Genomic DNA, 23,913 nt, shown 5'->3' on the forward strand with positions numbered 1-23,913 from the left:
GCAGGGTCTTTGTGCCTTGTCTAGTCTTTTTATTTGTCTGATCTTACTTAATGGTCAAAGGGGGTTGAAATTTTTAATATTTTAACTTTTTATTTTTTAAACATTTTATTTTATTATTTTATTTTATTATTTTATTTTTTTATTATTTTTATTTATGATAGTCATACAGAGAGAGAGAGAGAGAGGCAGAGACACAGGCAGAGGGAGGAGCAGGCTCCATGCACCGGGAGCCCGACGTGGGATTCGATCCCGGGTCTCCAGGATCGCGCCCTGGGCCAAAGGCAGGCGCCAAACCGCTGCGCCACCCAGGGATCCCTTATTTTATTTATTTTATTTATTTTATTTATTTTTTATTTATTTATGATAGTCACAGAGAGACAGAGAGAGAGGCAGAGACATAGGCAGAGGGAGAAGCAGGCTCCATGCACCGGGAGCCCGACGTGGGATTCGATCCCGGGTCTCCAGGATCGCGCCCTGGGCCAAAGGCAGGCGCCAAACCGCTGCGCCACCCAGGGATCCCTTATTTTATTTATTTTATTTATTTTATTTATTTTTTATTTTTTTAATTTTTATTTATTTATGATAGTCACAGAGAGACAGAGAGAGAGGCAGAGACATAGGCAGAGGGAGAAGCAGGCTCCATGCACCGGGAGCCCGACGTGGGATTCGATCCCGGGTCTCCAGGATCGCGCCCTGGGCCAAAGGCAGGCGCCAAACCGCTGCGCCACCCAGGGATCCCCTATTTTTTAAAAAGATTTTATTTGTTCATGAGAGACACACACAGAGAGAGGCAGAGACACAGGCAGAGGGAGAAGCAGGCTCCATGCAGGGAACCCGACGTGGGACTCGATCCTGGGTCTCCAGGTTCACACCCTGGGCTGAAGGCAGCGCTAAACAGCTGAGCCACCGGGCTGCCCTTTTTAAACATTTTTCTTTTCTTTTCTTTTTTTTTTTTTTAATGATAGTCACACACACACACACACACACACACACACACACACAGAGGCAGAGACATAGGCAGAGGGAGAAGCAGGCTCCATGCATCGGGAGCCTGACGTGGGATTCGATCCCGGGTCTCCAGGATTGCGCCCTGGGCCAAAGGCAGGTGCTAAATGGCTGCGCCACCCAGGGATCCCTTTTTAAACATTTTTTAAAAAGATTATTTATTTATTTGGAGAGACAGAGAGCATGAGCAGGGGGAGGGAGAGAGGGAGAGGGAGAAGCAGACTCCCTACCTGACATGGGCTTGATCCAGGACCCTGAGATCATGACTTGAGCTGAAGGCAGACCCTTAACCCACTGAGCCACCCAGGCACCCCTACTTTAACTTTTTATTGAGATCTCTGGGTGGCGCAGTGGTTTAGCGCCTGCCTTTGGCCCAGGGCGCGATCCTGGAGACCCGGGATCGAATCCCACTTCGGGCTCCCGGTGCATGGAGCCTGCTTCTCCCTCTGCCTGTGTCTCTGCCTCTCTCTCTCTCTCTCTCTCTCACTGTGTGCCTATCATAAATGAATAAAATAAAATAAAAAGTTTAAAAAAATAACTTTTTATTAAGGAAACTTTCAAACAGACACAAAAATAGGTAGAATACACAGATGACCCAGCTTCAACAATTTTCAACAGTTTGCCAGCCATGCTTCATCAGGCCTCCGCCTCCCACTGGAGAATTTTTTTTTAAAGATTTATTTATTTATTCATGAGAGAGAGAGAGGCAGAGACACAGGCAGAGGGAAAAGCGGGCTCCGTGCAGGGAGCCCGATGTGGGACTCAATCCCGTCGAAATCTGTGGAGATCTAATTTATGGCTTAACGCATGGTGTATCCTGGAAAATGTCCCACGTGCACTGGAGAAGGATGTGTGTGCTTTTGCTGCCTGGTGGTATTCTGTACACATATGTTAGATCTATTTGTCTTATTGTGTTAAGTCCTCTATATCCTCATTTCCTTTTTTATCTGTTCTGTTCATTGTTTGTTTGTTTTAAGTGGGCTCCATGCTGGGGATGGAGCCCAATGTAGGTTTCAAACTCAACCACCCTGAGATTAAGATCTGAGCTGAGATCAAGAGTTGGATGTTCCAGACGCCTGGGTGGCTCAGCGGTTGAGTGTCTGCCTTTGGCTCAGGGCATGATTCTGGAGTCCCCGGATCAAGTCTCACATGGGGCTCCCTGCATGGAGCCTGCTTTTCTCACTGCCTATGTCTCTGCCTCTCTCATTCTGTGTCTCTCATGAATAAATAAAATCTTTAGGAAAAAAAAAAAAGAGTTGGATGTTCAACTGATTGAACCACTCAGGCGCCCCTGGTTGTCTGTGCATTAAGAATGGGGTATTGCAATGGGTGTTAACCTATATGTTGGCAAACTGAATTTAAATAAAACATTTTTAAAAAGAGAATGGGGTATTGACATCTCCAAGCATGGTTGTAAGACCTGTCTATTTCTCTCTTCGATTCTGACCCATTTTGCCTCATATATTTTGACGGTCTGTAATTAGATGTGAAAATGTTATAATTGTTATGTATCCTGGCTGCATTGAACCCTGTATTAATATATAATGTCCCTCTTTGTCTCTTGTGAACTTTTAAATTTAAAGTCTATTCTGTCTGACATTGGCATACTTATCCTTTCTTTTGGTTACTGTTTGCATGGAGTATCCATTTTCATCCTTTCACTTTCAGTCTATTTGAGGTCTTTGGATCTCAAGTGAGTCTCTTGTAGACAGCATATAGTTAGGTCATGTATTTTTTTTTTAATTTTTATTTATTTATGATAGTCACAGAGAGAGAGAGAGAGAGAGGCAGAGACACAGGAGGAGGGAGAAGCAGGCTCCATGCACCAGGAGCCCGACGTGGGATTCGATCCTGGGTCTCCAGGATCGCGCCCTGGGCCAAAGGCAGGCGCCAAACCGCTGCGCCACCCAGGGATCCCGGTCATGTATTTTTTTGTATCCAGTCTGCCCATCTCTGTATCTTGATTGGAGAGTTTAATCCATATACATTTAAAGTAATTACGGGGGGGGGGGGGGGGGGGCAGCCCGGGTCACTCAGCGGTTTAGCGCCACCTGCAGTCCAGGGCGCGATCCTGGAGACCCGGGATTGAGTTCCTTGTCAGGCTTCCTGCATGGAGCCTGCTTCTTCCTCTCTCTGCCTGTGTCTCTGCCTCTCTCTCTCTTTCTCTGTGACTCTCATGAATAAATAAATAAAATCTTAAAAAAAAATAAAGTAATTACGACAAGGAGGGACTTACTCCTGTCGTTTTGCTACTTCTTTTCTATATGCCTTGTAATTTTATTAGTCCTTCATTTCTTTCATTACTGTCTTCTTTTGTGTTTAGTCGATTTTTTTTGGTAGTGAAACATTTTAAGTTTCTTTCTCATTTTTTTTTTTAAATGGGACTCCAGGATCGCGCCCTGGGCCAAAGGCAGGCGCCAAACCGCTGAGCCACCCAGGGATCCCCTCTCTCCATCTGTTTGAATATGTACCACACATACGCAACAAAAGTGCAAAGAGAAATAAAGGGGATTTTGAGAAGAGTAAATCTCTCTCCTTGCCCCACATCCCATTTTCTAGCCTTCAAAGACAACTCTCTTATCCAAATTTTGTGTGCCTTTCTGGAGACATTGTATATATATAAGGAGCGTATGTTGCTACATCTTCTTTCTCCCCATTTTTCTGCATAATTGGCAATAGACCACACACATGGTTTCGAATGTCCATTTAGTTGCAAAGTATATATTATATTATGGATAGTATCTTGAGACATTGCACCTCATACATGCTTTCAGAGGCTGCATAGCATTCCACTGTCCAAACTATAAGGTACTCTGTGTTACTCCTCTGCTAAATGACTTGGGTTATTTCCAAACATTTGCTCACAATAATGATGAATGCTGTAGTGAGTATCTTTGTACACCACTCTTCCACACCTGTAAGAGAAAAGAACATTTCGTTCTGATAGTCCTAATTTAATTCTCACAGATAACTTTAAGAGGAGTGTATTTTGCTGTTGGCTCCATGTGTGACAGGTGACAAAACAGGATAAGTAAGGCTGTGAAACAGCTAATAAATTTGCCAAGCCTAACCTGAGATTCTAGGCTGTCTTTAGTCAAAGCCCGAATTTCTTCTGCCACACTACGGCTGGGGCCAGATGTCTGGGCACAAAGGGTTCTACTGGAGCATGATCTTTCATTTGAGTCTGGTAGAAAAGCAAAGCATGAATGTATGTCCCTTCTATACTGGAAAGGTCTCTCCCTGCCCCTTGGCAGTGTTGAGGGTAGGGGCAGGAGACTGCCCTACTTTGAGTCCACCACCTCTCAAAGGTGGGAGGGAGTTAGTAAGAGGAAAGGAGATGAATCATCTTCCTCTACACACAATTCCCAGGCCATGGAGGAAAACATTAGAGAGACATTTTTTTTAATTAAAAAAATTAAAAAAAAAGATTTTATTTATTCATTCATGAGAGACACACACACAGAGAGAAAGGCAGAGACAGGCAGAGGGAGAAGCAGGGCTCCATGCAGGGAGCCTGATGTGGGACTCGATCCTGGGTCTCCAGGATCAGGCCCTGGACTGAAGGCGGCGCTAAACCGCTGAGCCATCTGGGCTGCCCTAAAAAAGTTTTTTTTTAAGTAAACTCTACACCGAACATGAGGCTCAAACTCACAACCCTGAGATCAGGAGTCACATGTTCTATATTTGAGCTAGCCAGGCACACCTAAGATGCATTTTGAATGAAAGGGCAGAGGAGGGATGGTTAGGTCACCCCTCCCACCAAAAGTAAGTCCAGACCTAGAGGATGAAGGTGGTGAGAGGGATCCAGGGAGGTATAGCCTGAGGCCATCTTACCTCTTGCCATTTCCAGGGGACCTCTGAGTACATGAGTCATGGTCACCACCCTCTTACCTGGGCTACACAGGACAGCCTCACCATAGGTGGCAAGAAATAGGGGAGAGGGAATAATATATGCATCACTGGCCACGCAGTACTGGGAGACTTTGGAGGGATGGGATGGACAGAGGTGAGGTAGGAGCTGTGTGGCGGGCAGACAGACACACTGGTATACCTCAAGCTTGGCTGTTTCCAGGGACTGAGTTTCCATTTGAAGGATTTATGGCCCCATATGGGAGGTCATAGGCAGGCCTTCAGTTTCTTGGGAGGTCCTTACTTTGCTTAATTCTCAGGAATTGTTTATGCAATAGATGGGTGAGAAGAGGAGGTTCCATGTCCTGATCCAGAGTCCAGGCTTGCAAGTTGGCCTCTGGGGTTCAGGGGCCTGGAAGAGCCTTGGGATGGGGGAGAGCTAGGGACTGGGCATAACCCTTTCCTCAGGGTGATTTATATAAAAGTTTCTCAAGGTTATAGTTGGGCAATTAGTTCAACGTAAGTACGTTAGTGCATGGTAGGATGGGGGTGGTGTGTACCTAGAGCTCTAACAGCGACCTGTTTCAGAGGAAGTGGGTGAGGTCTAACCTTATGTAAACATATTTTTTTAAAAAGAAGTGGAAGGGAGCACCTAGCTGGCTCAGTCAAAGGAGCATGATCTCAGGGTCATGAGGTCAAGCCCCACATTAGGGGAGAGATTACTTAAATAGATAAAACTTAAAGGAAAAAAAAAAAGAAGGGGTGCCTGGGTGGCTCAGCGTCTGCATTCAGCTCAAGTTATGATCCCAGGGTCCCAGGATGGAGCTGTGCATCGGGCTCCCTGCTCAGTGGGGAGCCTGCTTCTCCTTCTCTCTCTGCTGCTCCCCCTGCTTGTGCTCTCTCTGTCAAATAAATAAATAAAATCTTAAAAAAAAAAAAAAGAAGTGGAAGGACTGGACACCAAATACACTTCTGTTGCTAATCTAAAGGATGCTGTTTAGTTGGAGTGAGAATAAGACTGGGGAGGGGTTCTCCTGTGGTATAATAACCATGAGCCTTGATCTTACTCATGGAGCTCATTGTTTCAACAGAAACTCCTGGATCCTTTGTCAGGGAGGTTGAGATAAGGACACAAAGAACTAGAAGGCAGCACATCCTGTGTGTGCCCTGTAGGAATCTGGAGAACTGAAGAGAACTTCCTGAAGGATGAGGGATTGGAGAAGAATGGAGAAGGTGTCACAGGAAAGGGGACAAGAGGCCAGCGTCCAGGGGAAGGAGGGCTCGGGAAGGCCCAGTGCAAGGGGATGAGTGGGGACCTGGGACTGGAGGGGAACTCAGGAAGCTCAGAAAAGCCTCTTCAGAGAAGATGTAAGAAGATGCACTGATGCATCAGCCTCTTGAGTGTGGACTCAGGAGCCCTGCTGCCTGGGTTTGAATCCTGGCTCTGCCACTTAACACCTGTGTGGATCTGAGGCAAGGCATTGAACATTTCTGTGCCTCTGCTTCCCCTATGTATACTGGGGGCAATGACAAAACCTGTGTCATAGGCTTTTTGTGAGGGTTAAGTAAGCCCCTACATATAAAGGGTTTAGAATAGTGTCTGTCATATAACAGTTCCTGTTCATATGAAGTCTTCTTCCAGAAGCAACCTGTGAGACAAGGATTCAAAGGCAAATAGTGCATTTGAGAGGTGGTGCCAGGAAACATGGGTATGGACTAGGAAAGTGGGATGGGGAAGGAAGGTAGTCCATAAAAGGTGTGTCATCAAGCAAATTCACCACTGCAGATGAGTGGAGATTAGCTCCACTGAGGACCCTGGAGAACCCTGGGGTGCAGAACGTCGGAGTTGTCCCGTGGTGGAGAGTGAATAAGCTGGGGTATTTATATGCCCACTCCTTGCAGTCACGGATTGAAGCCTGCTTTCGGCGGGGGGGAGGGGCTTAATTCTCTGGCATTCCCAGGTTTCTGTGCATAGGTGGAGCAGGACACTAGAGAAACCTTCAGAAAAAGAGATAGAGACATTGCTATCGGAAGTCGATGGCCCTCTCCAGGGGCCATCCCAAAGGATGTGAGTGATGCAAGAACAGATTTCCTACAAACATAAAGAAGTGTGTTGAGTAATATTGAATCCATAACTAAAATCACACAGTACGAAACAGTTAGTTTCCAAAACCAGGGGATGATCTGAAAATAGGAATCGGCCCTGCAGTTGCCAAGGGAGGTTGAGGGTGGCAGATTCTAAGACGTTAGTTAGATCCATGCTAAGTGCTCAGATTGGACAAGGAATAGACTGTGGCTGAAAGGAGACCATACTACAATGGCCCTGCCTGTCTCACAGGCCGATCATTTTTCATATGATTTTTAAAAAAGATTTTATTTATTTATTTGAGAGAGAGAGCATGAGTGGGATAGGGGAAGGGGCAGAGGGAGAGGGAGAAGCAGACTCCCCGCTGAGTAGGGAGCCTCATGCAGGACCCATCCCAGGACCCTGAGATCATGACCTGAGCTTGAAAGAGCAGATGCCTAACTGATTGAGCCACCCAAGGTCTCCTCATATGAAATTTTCAAGGAACTGACTTTCCCATGAGAATAGTAAGGCCTCCTGAGAGGCCATCATGTCATCACTTCTTTTTTTTAACGTGTGACTAGGGGATGAGTTGCAAAATATGGTGTTTTGCTTTTTTCTCTTTAGAATTGATCCCCTGGGAGTATGTATTAGAAGCTTTGAATTGTTGAGAAGAAATTGGGCAAGAGGAAAGACACTGGCAGGAGTGGAGGGGCTGTCCTTTTAAGCATTATTTACCTCCTTCCTTCCATCTGGAGTGAAAACAGATTGCACCAGGTTTTATAATGATGCTAAAAATAGACTAGCCAAGGTCACCTTTACCCAATGGGAGTCTACTAAAAATCAACTTGGGAGCCTAAAGGGGGGAATAAAGATCTGGTGTCTTCAGGCCCAGAGCCTCTCAGGTCATGGTCCTTCCACTCTGGACTGGGCCTGATGGAGACTTGGAACAGTTACCCAACTCCAGTGACCCACGTCTTTGTTCACCTTGATTTGCCATTATGCAATGTAGCATTTCCGTGTGCAGCTGATCTCCTCTCTTTTGTGCATTTCTGTCTCCCAAAACTTTCTAATATGGTATTAGAGTTCTAGCTGTGTATGCGGTAGGCAAACTAGAGACCACATTTCCCAGCCTGTCATATAACAAAGTCTTTGCCAACAGAATATGAGCAAAAGAGGGACTGGAATGCAGACTTGATGGAGACTTCTTTCGACCATGCAGACTAGGGCGATTCTCAATGGCACGGCAGATGGAAGGAGCCTGGGGTCCTGAGTGATACTGATGAGCAATGTGCCCGGCCAGCCAGGGCCACCTTTGCCATATTAGCCCTGCCTGCTCATGCTGAGGGTCCTATTTGTGAGAGATACAAACTTCTGCCTTATTTAATTCACTGCATTTGTGATTGTCTTTATTACAGCAGCTTACATTAGACCCTGATGAGTATATGTCTGTGGGTGTTGCCTTCGGCTTCCATACTGATTTCTGGCTAAATGTATTAGTTAGATACATGTTTGGCTGCTAAAACTCGGGCTAAAATAACAGTGGCTTAAATGGGCTGAGCTTAAACCATCCAGGGCAGTTATGATAGCCCTGCAGGATTAGGGAGCGGGGCTTCTTTAATTTTGTTTGTCATCATCAACATGTGACTTCCATCTTGTGGTCTAGGGTGACTATTTTGTCTTCCACCAGTGTATCTGCATTCCAGCCAGTGGGAAGGGGAGAAGAAAAATTGAGGAGTACACCCCTTTAAGAGCATACCCCAAGGGCCCAGTGGAAAACTTGGAAGTTTTATTTATTTTTATTATTTTTTAAAGAGTTTATTTATTTTATTCATGAGAAACACACACAGAGAGGTAGAGAAATAGGCAGAGGGAGAAGCAGGCTCCCTTGGGGGAACCTGATGTAAGACTCAATCCCAGGACGGGATCATGACCTGAGCCAAAGGCAGATGTTCAACCAGTAAGCCACCCAGGCATCTCAACTTGGAAGTTTTAATACTTAAGGAAGAAGGGGGAATGGATTCTGACAGACTGCTAAGTTTTCTAACTCGACAAATGCTGGGAGAAACTCACGAAAGAAAGTCACCCCCTCTTTTAAAGATGGCTTTTACATATGTACTGGGTATATATATGAATGTGCTTGGGCTGCCATAACAAAACACCTGGACTGGGTGGCTTAAACAACAGAAATGTGTTATCTTACAGTTCTGGGGGCTGGATGTCTGAGATCAGGGTGCCAGCATGGTTGGTTTCTGGGTCTCTGGGGAGGACTTTCTTCCTGGCTTACAGATACCATCCTCACCTGGGCTTACAGATACCATCCTCACCTGGGCTTTCCTCTATGATGCACAGGGATGGGGATAGGAGGGAGGTGTGTTGGGGAGGGAGAGAGACAGAGAAAGTGTGTGTGTGTGTGCACAGGCAAGCGTGTTCTGCTGTCTTTTATGGACACTTATCCTATTGGATCAACGCCCCACTCTTATGACCTCATTTAACCTTAATTACCTCTTAATATGCCCTATCATCTTCAAATACAGTCACATTGGGGGTTAGGGCTTTGGTATGTGAATTTTGGGGTGATACAATTTAGTTTGTAGCAGTGATCTAAAGAAGGGCTTTAAAACTCAGTGGTTTAAGTATTTAGCCAGGCAAAGATTCATTATGTTCTGATGACAACTCCCAAATCTTGGTTGCCATAGGTGTTTTTCAAAATATGGGCAGAAATCTCTCCTATTCTAGTGTGGATGCCTCTTTGCAGTATGACTTTGCCAGTCTTCCCATCGTGAGGTTGGGTTTCCCCCACCCTTAAGTCTGGGCGGCCCTTTGATTTGCTGTCACCAATAGAACATGATGGAAGTGATGTTATGTGATTTCTGAAGATAGGCCTCAAGAGACCATGCAGCTTTGCTTTGGATCTCTTAGAATGCTTTCCTGAGACTGCTTATGCAAGGCTAGGGATGAAAGACCATGGGACAGAGAACTCCCGGTGTCTGACTTCTCCTGCTGAACTCAGCCCTCAGCTGAGTGCAGCTGCTTGAGTGAGCCCAGGCAAGAGCAGCAGAAGAACCACCAGGCTAATGCATGAGAAGGAATAAATCATTTTTTAAATCTTCTATATTTTGGGTGGCATTTACTTTTTTCCAACAGCAGTGGTAATATAATAGATTAAAACAAAGATTTCTGGTTCTTTTTTCCTCGCTCATATTACATACATATCCTGTGAGGATCAGCAGAGGTTCTGCTTTTGGTGTCTCTCAGGAATGTAAGACGATGGAGCAGCCAGCATCTCGAATGTTGCCATACTGGGGGAAGAGCATGGTGAGGACTGCATTGGCTCATGAAGCTTCCATCTGGAAACAGTACATGTCACTTACATTTCATTGGCCAGTGCAAGTAGATAAGGAAGCTCAATCTTACTATGTGACCAAAGGGAGACAAAGCCAGAATATTTGTGAACATCCTTAATATCCACCACCCTTAAGATAGTTTCTCTCTGGTAACAATCTGAGTAGGAGACAGGGCTGATATGGCATCAACAGTGTCAGGGATCCAGGCTCCTCTGTCTGCTTGCTCTGTCATCCTCAGGATGTTGCTTTTGAATTACCATCAGATTTCTATTTTAGCCCATGGAAAGGGGAGGACACATTTAATTTTGGAATACATGTAACTTGGAAGTTACATGTATCAGTTCTACTCAATTCCTATTGGCCAGAACCAAGTCACCCATTATTTAGCTGCAAGGGTAGCTGGGAAACGTAGTCTTTAGCTGGGTGACTGTGTGTCTCACTAAACATCTTTCTGTAGGAGGGAGAGAGCACTAGGTGCTGGAAAGGCACCAGCAACTCTGCCACAACAGCACCTCTGGGACCCCCAACACCAAGGGTGTCATGGTCTTCCTGCATTGTCAGTTTCATCCAAGGTGGGCACACTTTGCATATGTGTTATTAAGAAGTTATTCATAATTTGAAAGAGTTTTCACAAACTTAAATGATCACAAATCAAAACCGCAATGCAATACCACTTCACACTGCTCAGAATGATTAAGATAACACCCCAGGAAACAACAGATGTTGGTGAGGTTGCAGAGAAAGGGGAGCCCTCATACACGATTAGTGGGAATGCAAGCTGGTGCAGCCACTCTGGAACACAGTATGAAGGTTCCTTGAAAAGTTGAAAATAGAGCTACCCTATGACCCAGCAATTGCACCACTGGGGATTTATCCCAAAGATAGAAATGTAGTGATCTGAAGGGTCACCTATACCCCAATGTTTATAGCAGCAATGTCCACAGTAGCCAAACTATGGAGAGAGCCCAGATGTCCATTGACCAATGAATGGATAAAGATGTGGTTTAAATATACAATGGAATATTACTCAGCCATCAAAAAATGAATTCTTGCTATTTGCCATGATGTAGATGGAACTGAGGGTATTATGCTAAGTAGGATAAGTCAATCAGAGAAAGACAATTATCATGATTTAGCTCATATGTAGAATTTAATAAACAAAACAGAGGAGCATAGGGGAAGGGAGGGAAAAATAAAACAAGATGAAATCAGAGAGGGAGACAAACCATAAAAGGCTCTTAATCATAGGAAACAAATTGAGGGTTGCTGGAGGGATGGTGGTGGGAGCATAGGCTAACTGGGTGATAGGCATTAAGAAGGGCACTTGATGAGCACTGGGTGTTATATAAGACTGATCAATCATTGAACTGTACCTCTGAAACTAATAATACAGTATATGTCAATTAATTGAATTAAAATTAAAAAAAGAAGGGAAAAAAAAGGCACATCCAAAATCCAAAAATACTTTTGTTCCTTTGGGTAAACCAATCCCAGACTTATTTATTTTATGGGCTGGGAATTTTTCTACCGGACTTTCCACAAAAGTGTTTTAAACATTTTCCAGACTCCAAAACTAAGTGTTGATTTCGTTTTTGTCTTTAGATTCTTTCTGGGGAAGGGTTGCAAGGAATAAAAAGATTGTGATTCTTCCTATTTAGCAAGAATTCCTAAGAAAATTAGCCCCAATCTCTTGGAGGTTTATGTTCAAGAAGACAATACAATCCCAGGCTCTCAGAAATAAAGTTCACTTGGCAACACCTAAGAGAAAACTGAAACTTTACTTAAATAAATGATTTTGCAATATCTTGGATGGTTTTGGGTTTGTGTGCTTTAGACTATACATGCAAGAGCATGTGTGTGTGTGTGTGTGTAGGGGGGTAGAGACTGAGAGCAGTATGGAAAGCCTATTGGTACAGAGCAACTGACTAGGATATGTGGGGTTAGAGAGCTGGACAAGGGCTTCATCCTCTCAGCTCAGCCCCCAGTCCCTGATTATTTTTTCCCTGCCAAGAGCACATCCCCCCTGCGGCTCCCTAGTTTTTCTTCTCTGGCAGCAAATGAAGCAGCTGCTGAGTCAGCTCTGGGTTTCGGGAAGTCAGATGACCTTTTCCCTCTGCCGGCTTTCTGCCTCTCTCTGCCCCAAGGTGGATACCATGGACCCACTGATGGCTCTCCTTTGCCTGTTGCCCTTATACCCAGGTAGGAGCAGGGGAGAGGGATGCTGGAGTCCTGTGGAAAAGGCCTGTACTGCCCACCTTGGGTTCCCTCTTGTAAATGCCAATTTCTCTGGCTTTTCTGTTCTCATCTTTTCTCCACTACTGTGTTGTGTGTCATGCTCACAGGCTTGGCTGCAGCCGCTCCCTCCTGCCCTCAGAACGTGAATATCTCCGGTGGCACTTTTACCCTCAGCCATGGCTGGGCCCCTGGGAGTGTCCTCACCTACTCCTGTCCCCCGGGCCGCTACCCATCCCCAGCATCACGGCTGTGCAAGAGCAATGGACAGTGGCAGACCCTGAGATCCACCCAGCTCACAAAGGCGGTCTGCAAACGTGAGGCTTTCTGTGGGCTTTGCTCAGGGTGGGGCTGAACCTGACTACATGGTGTGCCAGGGGTGGCCAAGCTGTTTTTCCATAGGGCTTTTCAAAATAATGAGAAAATGTCCATTGTCCATAGCAAGGCATTGGAGAAAGGCCTTAATGGAAATTTAAAAAAATACACGGGGTGATATTTTTTTAGCATTTAACAATTGACTGCAGAATACTGACCATTCAGAATGGGTGCTGGAGTCTCCCGTCATGCCAAATGTTACCCTTTAGTGTCCATTCAGGGGGTATTTGAGGACCTCAGGGGAGAGGTTGAGGTGTCCATGGCCCTCAGGGTGCTGAGAGATGTGGTTATTTATCAGTCTGATAAGTTGAACAGTTTGAAATTGCCAATATTTGACCAATTCCACAAGCAGTGATTGCCACAAGCAGCAACCCAATATTTTGACAATCAGTTGGCGACTCCCGGGCATCCACGCCAAACCTTACCATCTCAGGTGTTTTCCATCCATCTGTGTAGTCTCATCCCCTTCTCTCCCTCCAGATGTTCGCTGTCCAGCTCCTGTTTCCTTTGAGAATGGTATGTTCACCCCGAGGCTGGGGTCCCACCCTGTGGGCGGCAACCTGAGCTTCCAGTGTGAGGATGGCTTCACCTTGCGGGGCTCGGCTGTGCGGCAGTGTCGCCCTAATGGCATGTGGGATGGGGAGACGGCCGTGTGTGACAATGGTGGTGAGTACCCTGCCCTCATAGCTGCATGGGGCGGGGGTCACCCCGGAACCTTGGACTCAGATGTGTGCTCATGGGGCCTGTGTGGGGACAGGGGCCTGGTGTTCTGATGCCAAAATAATATTCCTGGATTTTGGTAAGTTGAGGTCTACAGGTCCCACACCACCAACCTACAGGAGCTGGCCGAGGCAGTTGGTGCTAAGTTTCAGATCCAACGTAAGGCCTCCACACAGTCTGTCTAGCTTTCCCCAATGCCTCAAAGCAAGATTGGTATTCAGGCCCAATGGGCTATTGTACTGACAACGTCCTGAGAGAGCTCCTAGTGCTGTGCTGAATTCAGTGCCTTGCCTCTGGAGCCAGTTCGGGTCCAACCTGGGTCGGACTTGGATAGCTTTTGGGCAGGCTCTTTAAGCTCTCTATGCCTCGATTTTCACATCTCAAATAGAGATGGTAAGACTGGCCACGATATTAGGCCTTCTCTGTGGATTAAATGAGTTGACATTAATAAGCACCTAGAGGAATCCCTGGAGTTTAGTAAATGACACATATGCTGTTGTCATAGTTATTACTGCTCCTGTCAATGGTAAGGAGCTCTGCTTGATAGGACATGGGTTTCTAGGATTCTCTGGGTTTGGGGAGCTTCCGGAATGATAGTTCTAAGCACAGAAGACAGAAGACACAGAGTCCATGAGATGGTAGGACCATCCCGTCACCCAGTGGCCCAGCCATTGGGTCCCTATGCATATTCATGACTGTTTGCCAAATAGCTGGCTTCCTTTACTCAGCATTCTTTTTTTTTTTTTTAAAGATTTTATTTTATTCACGAGAGACAAGACACACAGATAGAGAGAGAGAGAGAGAGAGAGAGGCAGAGACACAGGCAGAGGGAAAAGCAGGCTCCATGCAGGGAGTCCGACGTGGGACTCGATCCTGGGACTCCTGGGCTGAAGGCGGGCGCTAAACCACTGAGCCACCCGGGCGTCCCATTTACTCAGCGTTCTGCCTGTGAGATTTATCTGCGTGGTCCCGTGTAGGAGCAGTTTGTTGTTTACTTTTTTAAAAGATTTATTTATTTATTTTAAAAAGAGAGAGGAGTGGGGAGGGGCAGAGAGAATCTGAGGCAGACTCAGCTCTCTGTGCTGGGCACGGAGCCCGATGTAGGACTTGGTCCCACCACCTGAGATCACCACATGAGCTGAAACCAAGAGTCGGACGCTCAAACAACTACGTCACCCAGGTGCTCCTGTTATTTTTTATTACTGTGTAGTTTTATTATACAAATAGGTTACAATTTATTTATGTGTTCTCCTCTTGATGGGCACTTGGGTTCTTTCCAGTTTGAGGCTATTATGAGTAAAGCCCTATGAACATCCTTTTATGTAACTTGTTGGTGCACGTATGAATTTGCTTCTCTTGAGCATGTTGTCTTGGAAGGGAATTATTGGGTCACAGGTTGGCATACATATTTTATTTTATTATTTCACTTATTTTTTTAGAGAGTGAGAGCATGAGGGGGAGGGGCAGAGGAAGAGGAAGAGAGAGAGAATCTTTTTTTTTTTTAAGATTTTATTTATTTATTCATGAGACACAGAAAGAGAGAGGCAGAGACACAGGCAGAGGGAGAAGCAGGCTCCGTGCAAGGAGCCTGCTGTGGGACTCGATCCTGAATCCTAGAATCACACTTGAGCCGAAGGCAGACGCTCAACCACTGAGCCCCCCAGGCATCCCAGTGTTTCAGCGTTCTGGCTGCTTACATCCTCTCTGACACTTGGAATGAGCCATATTTTCAGTTTTAGCCATCCTGGTGGGTGTGTAGTGATGCCTCCTGTGGTTTATGAAGTGCAAATATTATTTGTGGTGGCAGAGGGCTCCTGGGTCAGCACCTTCCATGGGCTCTGGGATGGGCTTTCCTTGGGAAGCACGGTGCTGGTGTCTCCCAAGGGGGAGGCCAGATGGCCCGCAGAGGCTCCACGGGCCTGGGGAGGAGGAAGAGCTAGAGGGACAGGGTGGGTAGGGGTGTCCCGCTCACTGCCATCTTTGTGTGTTCACTCCCAGCTGGCCACTGCCCCAACCCGGGCATCCCGGTGGGTGCCGTGCGGATGGGGTCCCGCTTCGGCCTTGGGGATAAAGTCAGCTACCACTGCTCCTCAAATCTGGTGTTGACGGGATCTGCGGAGCGGGAGTGTCAGAGCGATGGGGTCTGGAGTGGGACGGAGCCCATATGCCGCCGTGAGTAGCCAGCTGCCTTGACCCTCCAGGGACTCCCGGGCACCCCACCCCTGACCCTGGCCGACCCCAGTGTCTATTCGCACAGAGACCTACTCTTATGACTTTCCTGAGGATGTGGCTCCCGCCCTGGGTGCTTCGTTGTCCCACCTGCTTGGAGCCACCAACCCCACCCAGAAGAAAAGGGGTAAATGCTTGAAGTAGGGGCAGCAGGGTGCTGGGCCTGGGACGGGGAGGAGCAGACTCTGCAGAGGATGCTGGGGCTTTGGCAAGGCTGAGTGGGGCTGAGCTGCTCGGAGGGGGGCAGGGAGGCCTACCCCTGACAAGAGGGAAGGGGTATGAGGAAGGCAAGAGGAAGATGCGAATTTGCCCCTTCTACGTTTCTCCCAGAGAACCTGGGCCGTAAAATCCAAATCCAGCGTTCTGGTCACCTGAACCTCTACCTGCTCCTGGATGCCTCTCAGAGCGTGAAGGAAGAAGACTTTCACGTCTTCAAGGAGAGCGCCATTCTCATGGTGGACAGGGTCAGGGAATAGGGGCCTGTGCACAGGAGGCCCTTCCTACTCTCGCTGTCTCTCTCTGGTTCCTTCCCTTCCTCAGAACTGCACTCACAGCCCACCTCATCCAAAAAGTCCTCCCAGATTAAGTGCATGCCATGCGGAATCATGGATTCCATTTATAAGATCCCATTTTTCATCCCACAAACAGTCCTGGGGCACCTTGTATGTGTCAGGCACCATGCTGGGTGCCGGGTGCTGGGTGCTGGGGCACACCAAAGATGAACAGGCTGAGGTCTTGTTTCCCAGGCACCCATCATCTAGAGCGGTCGTCTCCACAGGAGGATATACAAAATGATCTACTAGGGTGTGACAGATTACTACTGGTATCCTTGTTGAATAGTTTTAAGTTAAATTAAATCAACAAATTAATATTTAATACTTTCCATTAAAAATTCTAATTTTTTGTGTTTAAAAGGTGTATAATACATTTGAATAGCGATGCACCTTATAAATAGGAGTTTAGTTTTATAAATACATATACCTCCATGTGTTTTTACTAATGACATGCATGAACAGGAGAGTTTGGAAGTCACTAGTTTAGATTCCTTGCCAGCGCTTTGCTCAGTAATTACACTTTTCACAATAGTTTATGTAGATATATGTGTTTTTCTTCTCAGTTACATTTTAAAGAAGGCAATTTTTAGGCTCCTTGAAGTCTCTCCTAAGACTAACAGTAACCACTAAGCCGTGAGGCTGCAAAACACGCCAGCTAGAGATGTGCCTCAGATTCGCGTGGACAGGTTCAAATTTGACCTCCGCCTCGCACAACAGGCCTCAGTGTCCTCATCTATAAAACGGGGGCCATCTCGCCCCTCACAGAATTGATGTGGGGATACAATGAGGAGCGAGTGAGCCTATCAAACAGAGTGCCTGGTTAACAAACGTCAGTTTCCTGGCTCCCTGCGAGCAGCAGTCTCTTAGTGACTACTGGTGGCCCTGACCTCTGTAAGTCTTGGCCCAGGCTCTCTGCCTCCTCTGGGACCCTTGGTTTGCTCTCTTATCCTCTCTCCTTCGGTTTCAGGGCCTCTAATGCTGCCTCTCACTTGCCCTTCTCAGATCTTCAGCTTTGAGATCAATGTTAGTGTCGCCATCATCACCTTTGCATCCAAGCCCAAAATCATCATGTCTGTACTGAATGACAACTCCCGGGATGCGACTGAAGTGATCAACAGCCTGAACAAGGTCAACTATAAAGGTATGGGTGTCATCAAATGAAGGCAATGAGGCAGGGGTCAAGGGACAATGAGCTCCCTGTGCCTGCAGAGATTTTGGACAAGTTAGAGAGAGAGAGCGAGTCCTTTGGTGACATTCTAGTCCCAAGACTCTGGAACTCATGTTCCTCTGGGGGAGGTGGCTTCCAATTCAGGTTCATGTCAGGGGAATCCCAGCTCCCACCAGCTCATGCTAAAATGCTACCCACCCAAATGCATATTGTGCTGGTCTTTGGTTCTCTCCTGATGCCAGAACCATGTGGCTTTCTTGGCTCAACACCGTAGTCTCTCCATGCCATTGTCAAGCTGCCTGGGTGACAGGTAGCAGGTGGCTGTAACAATTTCTTTGGGAACCCCATCTTTGAATCTTGAGGCTTTAGAGTGGCCTTCAGTGGGCATTCTTTTCTTTGTTTTTGTTTAAAAGGTGTATTTGTTAATTAGAGAGAGAGACAGAGGGAGGGGGCGGAGGAACAGAGGGAGAGGGAAAGAGAGAATCCCAAGCAGACTACTTGCTGAGCATGCAGCCCAATGCAGGGCTCTATCCCATGAACCTGAGATCACGACCTGAGCTGAAACCAAGAGTCAGACGCTCAACCACCTTAGCCACCCAGGCAACGCTGCAGTGAACATTTCTAAGGAAAAGACTTTTAATGTTTGAACAGGCAATGATGCCAAATCTCTATCTGGATAGAGAAGGTCTGAATTTTTTTTTTTTTTTAAATTTTTATTTATTTATGATAGTCACAGAGAGAGAGAGAGGCAGAGACACAGGCAGAGGGAGAAGCAGGCTCCATGCACCGGGAGCCCGATGTGGGATTCGATCCCGGGTCTCCAGGATCGCGCCCTGGGCCAAAGGCAGGCGCCAAACCGCTGCGCCACCCAGGGATCCCGAGAAGGTCTGAATTTATCAAGCCAGTTGATAAATGTATTTCCAATGGTTGGGAGAATAGGGTAATTCCTTTCTCCTAGGTGGTAGGTGGGGCATTTCTAGAGAATCCTTCCTCTTCACATATTCCAGACCATGAAAATGGAACCGGGACAAACACCTATGCAGCTTTAAATAGTGTCCATATCATGATGAATAACCAGATGGATCGCCTCGGAATGAGGACGGCGGCCTGGCAGGAAATCCGACACGCCATCATCCTTCTGACAGATGGTGGGTATCGTTGCCTCTGCAAGTGAGTCTGGCACAGTGGAAGGACCACCAGTGTAGGGTCGGAAGACCTGCATGTTGCTTCTCCCTCTGCCACTCTGGGCCTCAGTTTCTCATTTGTAAAGTCGAGATAGTGTTGATGATGTCAGTGGGATAACAACAACGATAACGTTGTTGATGATCATAACCACCCTCCTTTCCTGACACAATTTTTATGGAGAGCAACCGAGATAGTTTGTGTAGAAGTGCTTTGTGATTACAGATATCAGTTATGTTTACTACCACAAAGTTGCCTAGAGTCAGCTAGATGGGGAGACATGGCTTTGGGGCAGGGATGTCAAGGCGCACGGATGGAAAGGTGGACGTGGAGTGGAGCTGGGCTATGTCATTTATTTCTTGATTGTGTCCAAATTACATAGCCCCTCAGAACTTGGTTTTCTTGCCTATAAAATGAGGATACCCACACTACCTGAGGTTTCATGAGAATTAAATGAGATAAAGTTTATGAAGCTCCTGGCCCGGTGCCTGGAATGTCAAGAATTTCGCCAAATAACATATCTTGAAACTCACGTGGGAAGCGATAAATATTAAGGTTCCCAGCTGGATGCCTGCCCACTCCTCCGGAGCTGTGGAGAGTCCAGATATATTCCCCAGATGGACAATTCTTTTCCCTCCATTCTAGGAAAGTCTAACATGGGTGGCTCTCCCAAGCTGGCTGTTGACAATATCAAAGAGATCTTGAACATCAACCAGCAGAGGAGCGACTATCTGGGTGAGCCTCTCCCTCCCCCACCCCCAGATGTGCCGCCCCTGTGGTGGGTGCAGGCTGGAGTGGGCAGCTTGCCTTCCTTTCCAGCGAGACCCCAGGCTGTGTCGTTCTGTGTGAAGGCAGCTGAGTCATGCTCGAGTCTGGTGTCAAACTGCCTGTGGTTGCAGCCTTGGTTTCTTTTGTTGGCTGTGGCTGGGGCTGGTTTCTGCCTTTGCTACAGGGGACGGTGCTAGGACCCACCTCAGAGGCCCATAGGGGCAAATACTCAGATATCTCCTGGTGCGAGGAACAGTGTATGGAACAGTCTATGTGAGCGGCTGCTGCCATCATCATGGCCTTGAAACTCCAGGGAGGAAGGGCCTGGACTCTCCTTGTAGGGACCATCCCTGGCGTTTCCTCCTCTAGCGGTATGGATAACCAACTAAGGCTTTGGCAGTTGCCGCCTCTAAAGGAACAATTCCTCGGGGTTCAGACTAAATGCAAATAGCATTGATCTTTGACCAGAAAAGAATTTTAGAGAAAAGTGCTCTGTGTAAGTAGGGACAGTTGCTCTTGAACCCCCAAGTTTCACTTTCCCCTTGGGTCTTCTCTTCATGGCCCCAACTCTACCCGCCCCTCAGGAGCAAGTGGATTCCTTTTTAAGACTCTGGCCTAGGGAAGGGGAAGGCCAAGCTCTCCCCGCTAACTCCTTAGCATCACTGGGCTAGGGTTAAAACACCATTTTAGAACACCTAAATAAAAAAAGCAGGTACTAAAGGGACATAGTCATAGAAAACATGCAGAACCTAATTGTCCAACTCCCACTGTGACTGCTTCTGGCCTGCCGGGGGCGACACTGCCACCTGAGGAAAGCATTGTCTGCCCCCAATCTGCCTGAGCATCTCACTCTTTGCACACCACTCAGGGTCCTCCGGGAGCCGGAAGGGGCCACGAGGGGTGCAAAGCACAGGAGAAGCCCGGATGCTGCGGCCACCCCGGGCAGTTCTGACTGCTACCTGTTCTCTCTTGGAGGCAGGATGTGAATGGTCACGTGGGCCCATGTGCTCCGGTGGGAAGAGATGGCTCCAGACCGCCTTCTCGGAGCCTGTACCTTACAGAGGAACCAGATCTGAAGTTTTGCCTCCAAGCTCGCTCATAGGCTCTTTATTCAATCATAAATGTCCTTAAGTACATTTGGAAGTCTCTCCTGGGCACCATTCTAAGGATATGGCTGTGCAGAAAATGAACAAAAATGCCTCTCTCTGGGGTTGTCATTCTGGAAGGGCATTACATTAGTCTCCTAGGGACACTGCCACAGATCATACAATCTAGGGTGATTTAAAACAACAGAAACTTATGGTTTCACATTCAGGAGGCTAGAAATCCAAGATCAAGGTATCAGCAAAGACCCTATTTCCAAATAGGGTCACCCTCACAGGTCCCGGGGGTGAGGACTTGAACATATCCTTTTGAAGGCACAGTTGTACCCACTTTGGGCATGAAACAAGATAAATAAGGACCCCATATGGCGTGGTGGATGGTGCCCTGGGACAAGGTATAAAATGGAACAGAAAGGGAACAGAATTGGCCAAGGTATAGCAGTTTTAGACAAGGATCCCAGGCAAGGCCTCACTGAGATAGTAGCATTTGAGTCAAGATTTGAAAAGGTGGGACGCCTGGGTAGCTCAGTGGTTGAGAGTCTGCCTTCGGCTCAGGGTGTGATCCCGGGGTCCCGGGATTGAGTCCCACATTGGGCTCCCTGCATGGAGCCTGCTTCTCCCTCTGCCTGTGTCTCTGCCTCTGTGTCTCTCATGAAGAAATAAATAAAATCTTAAAAAAAAAAAAAGACTTGAAAAGTTAAGAAAGTGAGCCATGTGGGCAGTCTGGGCAAGAGTCAACCAGGCGAGGCACCACGTGTGCGAAAGGCCTGGGGTGGGAGCATGCCTGCAAATTTGAGGAACTTCAAGGAGGTTATATGGCAGGGAGTGAAGGGTGAAGAGTGTCGGGAATTGAGGCCAGACAGGTAGTAGGGGGTGGGGTCCAGCTCATTTAGGGCTTTGTAGGACCCAGTGAGTTCCAAATGATAATTCCCTGTCTCGCAGGGTAGCTCCTCAGCCACAAGATTCTGGTGATTTCCTTCTCCCCATCAGACATCTATGCCATTGGGGTGGGCAAGCTGGATGTGGACTGGAGAGAACTGAATGAATTGGGATCGAAGAAGGATGGTGAGAGACATGCCTTCATTCTGCAAGACACAGAGGCTCTGTACCAGGTCTTTGAGCACATGCTGGGTGAGTGAGCTTTGCCCTCTTCACAATGGAGCCGGCTAGGGGTCCAGGCTGGGAACCTACTCATGGTGCTCCTCACAAACCTCTTTCCCCCTCTGCTCCCATACCCGCAGATATTTCCCAGCTCACAGACACCATCTGCGGGGTAGGGAACATGTCAGCCAATGCCTCCGTCCAGGAAAGGACACCGTGGCATGTTACTATTAAGGTACCGGGAAGGAGGGATGGGACTTCGGTCCCAGAGGTAGAAGAGGAAATGGGCCAGAGACATAGCAGTCCCCCCAAAACACCTGTTTGCCTGCAGCCTAGGAGCCAGGAGACCTGCCGGGGGGCCCTCATCTCAGACCAGTGGGTGCTGACGGCTGCTCACTGCTTCCGCCAAGCTGAGAACAGCTCTCTGTGGAGGGTCACCGTAGGTAAGGAGGGGGTCACTGTGGGTAAGGCAGGGTCCACACTAGGTTCCTGACCCTGTGGCCAGAGCTCTCACCAGCAGTCCCAGCCTCTGGCCTCCCTGGAAGCCCTGGCCCTGACTAATCTGCTTATTTTTCCCAGGGGATCCTAACTCCCAGTGGGGCAAAGAGTTCACTATTGAGAAGGCAGTGATCTCCTCGGAGTTTGATGTCTTTGCCAAGAAGAATCAGGGGATCCTCGAGTTCTATGGTGATGACATTGCCCTATTGAAGCTGGCCCAGAAAGTGAAGATGTCCACCCATGCCAGGTGCTAGAGTCTGGGATGAGAGGGTGTCCTCTGGGGGAGAGTGCTCTGGGAAGTCCCACAGGAGGGGACACCAAGGATGGGCTCCTGTGACTCTTGTCTGTCTCCCCAGGCCCATTTGCCTTCCCTGCACGGTGGCGGCCAACGTGGCTCTGCGGAGACCCCCAGGCAGCACCTGCCGAGACCATGGTGAGTGCTGGGCCTCAGGTGCATAAGGACTCCCGTCTGGAGTCTGGATGCTGCATAAAGGGACCAGCATCACATCCCTCTCTCCTTAACTGCAGAAAGTGAACTTCTGAACAAACTGAGCATTCCTGCTCATTTTGTGGCCTTGAACGGGGACAAACTGAACATTAACCTCAAGACAGGGACAGAGGTGAGGATCTCAGGTCTGGGATGCTGTGAGGGGATGGGACCCCTGTGGCAGCTCCCCAAAGTCTTTGTCCCTTCCTCCTCCAGCTCTGGCAGCCTTCTCCCTCTGACCCCATGCCACCTCCCCTCCAGGGCTAGCAACTGCAGGTAGCCCCTGGGACTGCTCATTCCATCCCTCTGTCCCACTCTGCCCCTGCTGCAGTGGACAAGCTGTATTGAGGCCGTTTCCCAAGACAAAGCTACATTCCCCAACTTGAAGGATGTCCGAGAGGTGGTGACAGACCAGTTCCTATGCAGTGGGACAGGGAAGGATGACAATCCCTGCAAGGGTAAGTCCCTCCCACCCCCTCACCCCCACCCCGAGCCTGGATGGCTGAGGGAGAGACCACCGCCGTCCCTGCGGCCAGCACGCATGCCAAGACAGTGGTGCACTGCCCTGACGACAGGGGCAGGGTGAGAGTCAGAATGACAATTTCTTGTCCTTCCTTCTGGCAGGAGAATCTGGGGGAGCAGTTTTCCTTGAGCGGAGACACAGGTTTTTTCAGGTGAGGAGAGAAGGGGGATACTCACAGGAATGGGGTTGCAAGATCATGGCCTTGCAGGGAGATGAGGGCGGCCTTTGAAGGAACTGGGGAGGTTGAGGCTTGGAGCTGAGGCTGTGACAGCCTCCCACCCCATTCTATCCCTCTTCCAGGTGGGCCTGGTGAGTTGGGGTCTCTACAACCCCTGTAGCAAGAGTAATAAAAACTCACGCCAGAGGCCCCCCAAGGGCAAGGAACCACGAGACTTTCACATCAACCTCTTTCGTCTGCAGCCCTGGCTGCGGCAGCACCTGGAGGGTATCCTGAACTTCTTACCCCTCTAATTGTGGCCACCCATCCCTCTGTTGTCCTGCCAGCATCTGCCATCTGTCTTGTCTCGCACCCTTGAACTCAGACCCATGACCCATCTGTGCTCCCAGCAACCCTGGAGAAGCACATCCAGGCTGGGGAATCCCCAGGGGCGCACCCTCTGCTTTCCTTGACTCACTCTCCTTTCACTCATGTGGAATTACCCAGTTATGAAATTAATAAAAATCGACAATGTCCTCATCTGTCTGTG

At 48.0% G+C, this 23,913-nt stretch overlaps 1 protein-coding gene across 6 annotated transcripts in view; it reads left to right on the plus strand.

Annotated features, from left to right (window-relative positions):
* C2 (complement C2) overlaps positions 1-23,899 on the plus strand; it is a 40,364-nt gene extending 16,465 nt beyond the window's left edge. For 3 of the 6 annotated variants that reach the window (XM_072728851.1, XM_072728845.1, XM_072728837.1), the window contains exons 3-19: positions 12,609-12,815; positions 13,354-13,539; positions 15,592-15,765; positions 15,851-15,949; positions 16,153-16,286; positions 17,379-17,517; positions 18,552-18,692; positions 19,372-19,461; positions 21,588-21,728; positions 21,839-21,933; positions 22,030-22,141; positions 22,278-22,443; positions 22,553-22,629; positions 22,725-22,816; positions 23,015-23,141; positions 23,308-23,357; positions 23,507-23,899. In XM_072728851.1, the coding sequence (XP_072584952.1) occupies positions 12,609-12,815; positions 13,354-13,539; positions 15,592-15,765; positions 15,851-15,949; positions 16,153-16,286; positions 17,379-17,517; positions 18,552-18,692; positions 19,372-19,461; positions 21,588-21,728; positions 21,839-21,933; positions 22,030-22,141; positions 22,278-22,443; positions 22,553-22,629; positions 22,725-22,816; positions 23,015-23,141; positions 23,308-23,357; positions 23,507-23,677 (2,201 nt within the window). In that variant the 3' untranslated portion in view covers positions 23,678-23,899. Of the gene's footprint in view, positions 1-12,073; positions 12,466-12,608; positions 12,816-13,353; positions 13,540-15,591; positions 15,766-15,850; positions 15,950-16,152; positions 16,287-17,378; positions 17,518-18,551; positions 18,693-19,371; positions 19,462-21,587; positions 21,729-21,838; positions 21,934-22,029; positions 22,142-22,277; positions 22,444-22,552; positions 22,630-22,724; positions 22,817-23,014; positions 23,142-23,307; positions 23,358-23,506 lie in introns of those variants that run through there. The other 3 variants (XM_072728818.1, XM_072728827.1, XM_025990485.2) reach the window with 2 other exon arrangements.
* The last annotated feature ends 14 nt before the right edge of the window (positions 23,900-23,913 follow it).

This window comes from Vulpes vulpes, chromosome 1, assembly GCF_048418805.1.
Source record: "Vulpes vulpes isolate BD-2025 chromosome 1, VulVul3, whole genome shotgun sequence".
In the NCBI taxonomy this organism is placed as follows: Eukaryota; Metazoa; Chordata; class Mammalia; order Carnivora; family Canidae; genus Vulpes; species Vulpes vulpes.